The sequence below is a fragment of the Falco naumanni genome, chromosome 3 (assembly GCF_017639655.2).
Source record: "Falco naumanni isolate bFalNau1 chromosome 3, bFalNau1.pat, whole genome shotgun sequence".
In the NCBI taxonomy this organism is placed as follows: domain Eukaryota; kingdom Metazoa; phylum Chordata; class Aves; order Falconiformes; family Falconidae; genus Falco; species Falco naumanni.
This window is the reverse complement of record NC_054056.1, coordinates 459,206-469,731: the sequence shown is the minus strand read 5'-3', so window position 1 is coordinate 469,731 and position 10,526 is coordinate 459,206. Positions and strand designations below refer to the sequence as shown.

At 46.2% G+C, this 10,526-nt stretch overlaps 1 protein-coding gene across 15 annotated transcripts in view; it reads left to right on the top strand.

Annotated features, from left to right (window-relative positions):
* Positions 1 to 947: 947 nt before the first annotated feature.
* The window catches only part of PUM1 (pumilio RNA binding family member 1), a 77,573-nt gene continuing 67,994 nt past the window's right edge, over positions 948 to 10,526 (top strand). For 7 of the 15 annotated variants that reach the window (XM_040588479.1, XM_040588470.1, XM_040588469.1 and 4 more), the window contains exons 1-2: positions 949 to 1,070; positions 5,227 to 5,600. In XM_040588479.1, the coding sequence (XP_040444413.1) occupies positions 5,238 to 5,600 (363 nt within the window). In that variant the 5' untranslated portion in view covers positions 949 to 1,070; positions 5,227 to 5,237. Of the gene's footprint in view, positions 1,071 to 5,226; positions 5,601 to 10,526 lie in introns of those variants that run through there. The other 8 variants (XM_040588474.1, XM_040588472.1, XM_040588471.1 and 5 more) reach the window with 3 other exon arrangements.

Here is a 10,526-nt window from a genome sequence, read left to right as displayed (position 1 = left end):
TGGGCTGCTGCTGCTTGTTTGCTCCCTGCCTGCATGCCAGGGCATGCCCCGCGTCGCTGCCCGCCGCGAGCATTTTCCTCCCGTTTTTCACGTGTGGCTCTTTCGCCTGGCCAAGAGGAAGAGAAAAATATTACGTCTAAGCATCAAGCGCAGGCGCTGAACCCCCCCCTCCCCAACCAGAAGAGCCCACCACCGCGGTGCGTGAGGGGGCACAAGTCCCGCAGCCGCTGCCGAGCGAGCCGCCCCTTTAACATGGAGGCGCTGCTGCAGAACTACCGCTCCCGGCGCGCCGCGCTCCCCGGGTCCCCGGCTGCCGCCCGGCCGGCGCCTGCTGGTCTCGGTAGTCTGCCCCCAGCCCCGGCTGTGTGGGGAGAGGGCCTGGGGCGTGGGTACGAGGGGACATCGCCCCACAGTTGTGCCTGGCTGCTGGCGCTGCGCTAGTGAGAGCGCGGAGCGGGCAGGAGCCGCTCCCGCCGCTGCGCTCCGTGCCCCCGCTGTCGGTCCCCGCCGCCTTTGTGCGACAGGCCCCACGGTGGCTGCTGTGCGGGCGGGGGGCGCTGGCAGCTGCCTGGCGGCCTCCCCGCTGCTGCCCGGGGGCTCGGGGTGCCCGAGCTGGGGAGGCTCAGCCGCAGCCCCGGCGGCCGAGGAAGCGCCGGTGGCTGCAGTGGGGGAGGGCACGGCCGTACCCGGCGCCATCTGGGGAAGGGGCCACGCTGAAAGCCTGAAGCCCCTGGTCCTGGCCTGGCGCCAGGCCGCCCCGGGCCTGGCCGGGGAGCGGGGACACCAACCCGTGGGGGGACGCGCAGGGGGGCGCCAGGGCACGGCACGACCTGGCCCCCCCGCGCTGCGCTGCCCGGCGGCGAGGCGGCTGCGGGGCGGCGGGTAGGGCCCGGCCGGGCCAGGGGAGCGGCGGCCCGGCGGCGCTTGGACCGGCCTCGCCTTCCCGGCGTGCAGCGCGGCGCCCGTCCCCGCCGGGCCGCCATGTTGTCGGAGTGAAAGGCAGGGGGAGAGGCAGGCGGCGAGCGGCCTGGGGGGGGGCTGAGATCCGTCTTCATCCTACCGCTCCGCCCGTGAGTATCGGCACCGGACCGGGCCCCCCGCCGCACTGCGCACCTCAATGGAGCTGCTGGTGGGGCCATATTGGTGGGGGGGGTCGAGCGGAGCCGTGCCAGGCCGCTCCGAAGGCGAGCGGCGGCGGGGCGCTGCACCCAGCTGTCTCCCACCCGGCTCCTTGTCGGCGCTCGGGGGCCGGGGCCTGGCCCCTATTGTTAGCGCGGTGTGGGGGGCGCGGCGGGCCCCCGCCTCCGGTGAGGGGCTCCCCGGCCGCTGCACGCCGGCCCCGGCCCGCACGGAGCGGGTGTTGTTTGGGGGGGGCCGCGGGCCCATCCCGGTCGGGCGGCGGCGGCGCCCCACGCCTGCGTCCTCCGCCGGGCCCGGCCCGCCGCCGGGGGTCTCCCCGGGACTCCCCTTTCTGCCGGGGGGGGGGAGCCTAGCACGGCCCGCCGCGGAGGGCCGAGGCCCCGCTTTGTTGTTCCGCGGGGCCCGGCCCGGCTCTGGCCCGCGGTGGTGGTGTGGCCGGGTGTCCGTGTGCTCCCCCCAGCCCCCGGCCTTGGCTGGGGGGCTCGGTGTCCCTGCAGGGGGAGAGGGACGGCGCCTCGCAAGCGGGAGGGTCGGAAAATGCAGACAATACTTTTTGATGTGCTGAGTGACCCAGGGGGGTTGTGTTTGTGTGGGTTTTTTCCCTTGTTTTTATCTCGTTTGCACGTAATAACAAGTGTTGGGCCTTTTTTAATTGCAAACTTGGGATTTTAAGAGTCTGTCTCTCCCCCCAACCGGAGAAATAGTGTGATTTATTTTTTTTTTTTGTCGGTGTTTAATAACTTTGTTCTGAGCAGAGATTTTGTTAGGTAGATCATGAGTAAGGAATTTCCTTTATTAAGATCGGGGGAGGTGGGTTAAGGGGTAGCATTTATCTTACAACGTTTTAACGCTGGTTTAAGTAATCCGGTTGGTGATCACAATGTACCCGTTTCCTGCTGCGTCTTCCCAGGTTTTCAGGAAAACACAAGGTTTAACGTTAAAAGTTCTTGTAGGCCACAGCTCCCGAACAATGGCTGTGCTTTAATTTCCACTCTAACTTCCAAAAAAACCCCCCAAAAACCCACCCAACCCAAACAGTCTTCTAGTTCGTGATTGAACTTGTTGAAACGCGTGTCTTGTGGGTTTTTTTGTTTTATTTTTTTAATATTCTGTTATTTTTAGAGGAATATAAAATAAGAGCAGTGAAGATCTGAACGTGTAGCTGTGCTCTATGCAGATTAAAGCTGCCTTATTCAATGTTGTTGCCACTTCTGCTTAAAACTTGCTTGGAGATGTTCCTGAAGTTTGTGTTGCTGGTGGAGCATCCCATAATCTAAAGCATTTTGCTTGTAATGGTAACACAGAGGAGTTCATTTGCGCGCTGTGTTTTTTACCAAGGGGAGGGGAAAATTGTCTGCATTGAGTGCTTTGTAGCAGATTTGAAGCTTTTGTTTGTAAATACATAACTTTTGCCAGCAAACAGTTTACAGAGGAAAAGTTTATTATGTATTTTTAGTAAGAGTTTGGGAACGAAAAGGGTCCTAGTATCCATTAGCAGTGGTGAACCTTGCAGCTGCTGATTAGCTAATGAATGTGCGTTGTGTAGGTGACTTCACATATTTCTGATGCTCTGTGTGCTTTGAATGACAGGATTCAGCTGTCTGCTACATTTAACATGGCATTTCTATAAAAACACATCTTGGAACTAAACTTGAACTACCCAGAATGCTCTTTTCCCCTTTGCTCCCTTTCAAAATGTCGCCTTTGCCAAGTTTTTTCTCTTGTGTTTGGAGCTGCCTCAACTGTATTAGATGAAAGAGGAAGCGTTTGGGCACAGGAGGCACTTGTGCGGCTCTTCATAGTACCTTGACTGAGATTTTCTAGAGGCTCAAAAAAACCCCCTGATTTTTATAGTAATACGGTTATTAACAGTCTGCATGCAGATGAACCCAGAAATGAATTTCTGCTGGTGAACAGAGGGACCTCACAGCATGCTGCCTTTTGAGGGAGCAAAGAAATGTGGCCGTGTAGGCTTGCACTCGCAACTTTGTATCTTGTGGTATTTCCACTGGAAACAGCTTGTCACACTATTTAGATACTTGAAACTTTTTGTAGATTCTTCGTATTCCTGTATTTTTTTTAGGTCTGTCTTGAGATAATGTGTAGCCTCCTTTGGTGCAAGCTGCTCGGATTTCATTGTTTGCAATTAATATACACCCCACCTTGGGGATGTGTTAATTTCTTACCAGTAATTACTTAATTTTTTTTCTTGCTGCATAGAGAAGCTTTATTGCTTGATTTCATGTTACTGAAGGATTCTGATAATGTTTATTAAAGGGCAACTAATGGGAAAATGCCATTAAATTGTAGTGAAGGTTTAGTAGTATCAGGTGTTGTCAGTGTTTTATGAAGTATATGGGGAAGGTAGTGATTTCCAGACTTTCTGAAAGACAGGGGAGTTAGTTCTATTGGATGCTGCTGGTATTTAAGTTGTGAAGGTCTTTGAATGTGTAAAAACCCTTGCAGAGTTGCTTGTTTATGTGGCCATGGAGGTTCTGTGTGTGTGTGTGTGTGTCAACAAATGCACTTTGTAGGTGCAATTAAGATTTTTTTTTTTTTATCTCTGCAGTTCTTGTAGTAATTTTCTTCTGAATATTAACACAGCTCTAAATTAGTGGGACAGACCTGACAAAGTCTGATCAAAGATAGGACTTGGATTCTTTTGGTGTGTGTCAACTTTCTGCACTGTTAGAAAATTGTTCTTGGAAGTTGCTTGTAGTAGTTGACTGTTGTTCAAAACTACTGTGATGAGCAGAGAGGAAACAGAGCTGCCTTTCAGGATCTCATAGCTGCTGTAAGGATCAGGGCCAAGGTTTACAGCCACCAAGGTACAATAGTAAAAGCATTCTGGTACTGGTATGCAGCTGTGGTGGGAGTCTGTAAGGGCTGAACAACCCCCCGCCCCCCAGTTTCATCCTTTTAATTCTCTGTGGTATTTGTGGGATTGCATTTAGGTGACTAAAGTCATAAACTAGCGATCTTTTTAAAAAATAGTAATTCTGACTATACCATGCCTTTAAAAACAAATTTGATTTGTGTGTGCCCTGCATTAGCTGAGCATTGCATAAGAGGGGAAAACACTTCACACTGTAATGTCTTTATTATTGTCAGGATCAGCTGATAATGTTGTCTTAAAATAACAAACTTGCTGGTTTTGTGCTGCTGGGACGCTATCAAAGTATTTGGGGGGGGTTAGTAAATTAGCGAGTTGCTGTCAGCCTAGTCTGACAGTTTCTGTCCTGCATGCAGATGATTTTGGGTGTATGCAAAGCATTTGGGGCAGTTTCAGTGTTGGATGGCTGCTGTGACTTGTCCAGCTTTCCCCTGGTGCCATCGACAGCGGGACCGGCACTGCTGGCTGCTCTGGCTCTGGAAGGTTCTGCCGAGATCCTGGGTACTGAGAGGTTAGCTGCTTTTTCTCCAGCAAATCTTGGACAAAACATGCCAGTGTGTTTTACCATCTCATGACCAAAACCAGCTTCTGAGTTTGCAGGAAGAGTGCACATCGTGTTTGGGACTTAACTGTATAAGCAGAAATTTAGTATTTTAAGTTTGCATTTGAAAAAACCCACCACTCTTACCTTGATGTTTTCAATGACTAAGTGAACACATACATCGTTATACAGTGGGACTCATGTATTGATTGAAGATCTGCCTTGTAATTTGTCAGGTGTAAACAAGCACGGCAGGCACTGATGGTGTAAGTTGCGTCCCAACAGGTTTTTCAGGGCCTTTTTTCTAGCAGTTTTCTGTGGCAGCACTCCAGTCAATGTTTCGTCCATTGCATGAATTGGCATTCTGATTTCAGTGGAATGGGTACCTTATGGGAATCTTGAGTATACTGGTAATACTCTGCAGCAAAAAATGTGGGATTTTTGGCTAACGTGCATTTTTATATGATATTTTAGTTGCTTGGCTAATGGAGCAAATAACTGTGCTAAAAGGAGTCAGATTTGGCATCGTGATGTTTCCCTGCCAGTCACAAGATGGGTGTGTTATTTAACACGGAAAGCTGAAGCTGTAAGGATTTAATGTTTTCTTTTCCTTCTCTCTTGCCATCTCTCCCCCTTCCCCTCACCCCTGTAGGTGTTGGTGGAATGAGCGTTGCGTGTGTTTTGAAGAGAAAAGCAGTACTCTGGCAGGACTCATTCAGCCCCCACCTGAAACAGCACACTCAAGATACAGCTAATCCCAACATGCCTGTTGTATTGACATCTGGAACAGGGTCCCAGGCTCAGCAACAGCCAGCTGCAAATCAGGCACTTGCAGCAGGGACACACTCCAGTCCTGTTCCTGGATCCATAGGAGTTGCAGGCCGCTCCCAGGACGACGCTATGGTGGATTACTTCTTCCAGAGGCAGCATGGTGAGCAGCTTGGGGGAGGAGGAAGTGGTGGAGGCGGCTATAATAACAGCAAACATCGCTGGCCTACTGGGGATAACATTCATGCAGAACATCAGGTAAAAAAAAAAAGTTCAATGTTTCCAAACTCAACACGTGAATGCATCGGGCTTATGATAGATGCTTTTAATGACGCTTTTTAAAGCTGAAGCTGGTTGTGTGGTCAGAATGGCAACAGTCGTACTTTTTGTTTTCTCTTTTTCAGGATTGCGGTGCCTTGGTAGCTATAAGCTGAAATGTTTCTGCTCTTGAGGGTGTTGAAATCCCAATTCACTCTCTGTGACAGTCAAATGCATGTTTACAAAATTTATCATTCACTTTATTGATTTTTTTTTTTTTTTTAAATTGAATGTGTGAACTAGCATAGCGGTGACTGTGACTGCAGCTGCTTTTCACATCTGTTGCTGTAGTTAAATAATTCTTATGTAATGCTATTACAAAACTGCCAATGCATGTAGGATGGGCTTTTACCATTCCCAATATTGAAAATCGTAGTTCTGGAAGTTGCTGGTAATGTGTTTTCCTGGTTTTCTTTTATTGTTTGTTTTGAGGGTTTGGGTTTTTCTGGTTTAATTGGGAAGGGAAGGTGCTATTAATGTGCTTAACTGAACTGAGAGGAGAACAGCCTTAACAGTGTCATGAAACAGTGCTTTTAGAAACATGGCTAACTTCTTACAGCGCTTAACATCTCTAAAAGGGTCATGGGCCAAAACATGTCTCAGTAGTAGTGTTTACTAGAAGTCTTCTCAGTAGTTGCATTGTCAGATGTGCTGTGAGTTAAACGAGGGCATGACTCACTCTAGCTTTCTGTCTATGACCTGTAAGTAACTTGTCAAAGAAGATGTGCTTCCTCTTCTAAGGGAGCAAAACTTAAATGTAAGCACATTTTAGAAAGGAATTTTCCCACAAATGTCAGAGCAGCAGACACAAAGCTTTTGCAACCTTTATGAATATTTCCTGCCTCCAGTTTTTCAAATAAAAGGGAACAAGCCCTTGCTCCTCTGCTGTGCCTCCCCAGGGTGTGTGTTGCCATCCAGACATTTTAAAGCAAACAGTGCAGTGAATTTTGCAACCTCACTGAAGTCAGCGTGTATATCAACAAAGAAGTAAACCAAAGTGCACTGTTAATTTGTTTCGGAAGAAAAATCGCACGAAATACTGCAATATGAACTAAGCAGCTAGAATTTTGTAGTTATTCCCTCATTTGGAAACATAGTTATCAGTTTCAAGAAAATAACTGCATTGAAATGAGATGTAATTTTTCTGTTAACTATCCAAGTTTTCAGTCAGTAAATACAAAACTTGTTTCAAGAGACATTGATGATAAGAGATCTTAATCTGCTTTAAGTTGTGTATGAAACAAGCAAAAATTTCTTACTGAAAGGCTGCAACTTTTAGGTTTCTCAAATAAAAACTGTCATGCAGTCTCATGTGGCAGTGTCTGGGCAGGGACTGCTTTTGTTTGGATGTTTTGTGGGAAGGTGACTTCATGAGTTAAAGTGAACGTCATAAAATTCTCAATCCTCTTTTCCTCCAACTCACACTTTAATTTCCCTTTCTCTGAAAATCCCTGCAATTGAAGACAACTCACTGCGTGTGGTGGGTTGGGATGGGGAGGGGACAGAATACGCGAACCTTGCAGTCATTAAAAATTGTGCTGGTATTTGAGCTTTTTTTACTGCATTCTTTAATAACGGTAAGACTTAAACTTTCACTGGGACAGAAGAATCCTACCTGTTACAGAGACAGGCTCTGATGTCAGGAGATATGTTGCTCTTCCTCAGCTTGATTTACTTCAGTTACTTCTTGAGTGAAATGATGCTAATACATGCACCACTTAATGAAAGAAAAACTCATTAGTTTATACTAGTTTAAATGAACTTTTAAGTAATGACACGTATTCTTTGGAGGCAGAATGCTTCTGAGAAGGTTGTGTGGACAAAACACCCCTGGCAGGGTTAAGTGCACAAGTTTCTGTATGATGAGTTCTCTGTTTTCCACCCATATGTTCTGTGATCTGAAGCTCAAGAAATACCCACTATAATATAATTGAACATTGGGACCTCTTCTGTTCTACTTCCTGGTGACTTTTACATTGGCTGTAACGTATTTGTCCCATAGTCCTGATGTTTTGTATTCAGCATGCATCTTTGAACCAGTCGTTGTGTTTGATTTCTTCAAAGTCAACTCTGAGGTGGGGCAGTAACCCTTTTCTCATGTGTCTTACTTGGTACGGTACACTGCAGTGATTGTTGGGCAGTTTCATCTCTGTGTTTATTGCTTCAGCCTTTCCTGGGTGCCCCTCTTTCCATGGTTCTCTGCCTCGGAGATTTTACTCATGGGAAGCAGAATGCACAATATACGTAATCCTAATAGTGCCATTCCTTTTGACTTTTCGGCCACCTCTGCATCTATTGCTTAAATTATAAATTCCTTGGAGCAAGAACTACTCTTGTGCATGCAAAAATGATTTAATTCAGTTTGGGCTTAGCCAGGGTAGAATTGAATTTATCCTGCAAGGGTAGAAGTGGAAGGAAGTGCTGGGACACGCTGGGGTGGGGTGGGGTGGGGGTGGGGATCATTATAGATGTCTGCTAAGTCTCCATTTCTCATGGATACACTTATATTACTGTACGTTTGATTTCAGAGTTTCAAAGATAATGCAGTGAGGGCCTTTGCCTTGATGCCTTTAAGACTGGTTAGGAAACTCAGTAGCTAGAAGATAATGGAAAGTCAGAAAAAATAATTATAGGTTAATGTCTGCCTAGAGCTTGGGAGGTTGTAATTAAAAATAGAGGGTTGTTTGTTTTTTTTTTTCTTTTTTTTTTCCCCAGTCATTGAATCCCAGTTTCTTCTTTGTTTGGTATGTAGTCAGACATCTATCTCTGTCTGGTGATATTACTCCAGTGATTTTTACCAAATGATAGCATTTCATCATGTGTTATTAAATAGTGTGTTGTGAGTCAGAACTTATTTACAGTGTCCTTGCTTTTCATTTTTTATTGTGCTGACTGTTCCTCCTTGTCATTTGTTCATGCTTTGAGTAGCAGCTCTGAGAATTGAACTGTGAATGGCTTTAGTAGGGATGACTTAAGACAAAGTTTCTCTGCTCCCAAGGAAGTAGATATTGTCCTCTTGTTGTGAACAGTGGCAATGTGCTGGTTCTTTTTGTGTTTTTACTTGGAAACTTCCTTTTCCCTTTGCATTTTTCCCTTCTTCTCCAGAAGGGGTGTGTGTGTGTGTGGGGTGGCAAATTTTTGTATAAAATCAAGTGATTAGAGATGCTACTATTGTTCTGCATGCAAAGGTATCAAAGATACACCATCCACACAAATAGCTTCTAACTTCCTCTTTGTTCTTGCAGACACTGAAGTAACGGTGGAATCAGACTTTTTTTTGCTAGGTTGGAATTTGAACCCCTAAGCAAAGTTCTAGCTGTCTGTAGCTAGACACTTAATCACCAAACTTTACATGGAAGACACTTCCATCAGCCAGGTCTTGGCTGCAAAACATATTCTCTATCTGCAAAAAGCAGTGAGGTGAGGCTGAGTGCCAGTGTCGACCAGTAATTCTAAGATCCAAACTGAAGAGGTTTAGGCTGTCATTGATCTATGATGCTGTATTACTTTTCAGACTGTTTGGACAGACAGTTAACACTAGCTGCATTAGGGTGTTTGTGTGCTGTTTATCCTGAAAAAAGAAAAAAATTAGTGGAGATTAGAACTTCCTATAGGTGAGTAAAGAGGTAGAAGATAACTCCTGGTAAGGAATGGCCTAGGTTGGATATGTCTTGGTTATGAAAGGTTGCATATGTCATTACAAATCCAAACAGCCATCTACTACTCCTAAGGGGAATTAGAAGACAGTCAAGATATTCAGCTGGGACAAGTTATCAATACTGAGCAGGTTTTTAGGAAAATTGGCTGGGTTTTCTTGGATGGTGTCTTTTGTGGCTTGTGCATGCATGTGTGTTCTTGAACTGCGGTGAAGAGTTTCTTTGGTGGTCGTCCCTTCTGAATTACAGTGAATGGATATACTTAGACTGTTTGAATTGCAATTAGGGTAATATGGGAGTTGCTTAGTAGAAGCAAATAATTTTAGGTACTCACTTATCTTTGAAAGCATGTTTAATCAATAATTGGAGACAATAGAACTCTGCAGGGATCATCTTGTTGAATGTGGGGAATTTTTCACATATAGTTGGTGAAGAATAGTGAGAGCAACAGGGCTGGAACTGGGATTTATGCTCAGTTTTGGCTTTTGACAGTGTGACCACACAACTTCTTAACCAGGAACTTGAATTCAAGTGGCGACAGAAGGTCATTCTCCTGGCAGCTGCCCTTCTAGAGCACAGCTACTCAAGCTGTGCTGCTTGCTGCTGTGGAAGTGTTTGGATTTGATGTTGTTTGACAGTGTTTGGTGCCTGTTGGCAGGCTCCCTGGCCAGAGTTTGCCTTAAAGTCGTGGTGTGGTCATCTAAAAAGATCCTGGAAGCTAAGGAGGCAGAAGCCCCAGTATTTGTTCTTCAAAGTGAAATCCTGTTTAAGTGACAGTTAACTCTTCAGTACAGAGATTTCCTGATCTGCCTATAGAAAGCACCCAGTGTTTGAGGGCCGCTGTGGTCCAAGGCATCTGGTTTATTGTCTGTGCTAGAACTGAAGGTGTAGAGCAAGTCTTTAATCACGTACACCATGTGGAAGCACATGTGGCTCTGTTCTTAAAGATAATTTTCTGATGTATGTTGTTAAACCTGTTGAATTTTCATGAGTATTTCCTTGCGGCACACTGAACTAGTTACTAGGGCTTTTCTCACGTTAACACTGAAGTGCTGTGCTAACTTGATACCCAGATAATTTAGATCATAATACTTTGCTGAAATGAAATGTCTAGTTTGGCTGATGTGTTTTGCAGAGATTTCCCCTTAGTAAGGGGTTGTCTTGCAGGAGAGGAATTGGAACATTTAATTTTTCTTTAATGTTTTCTGCT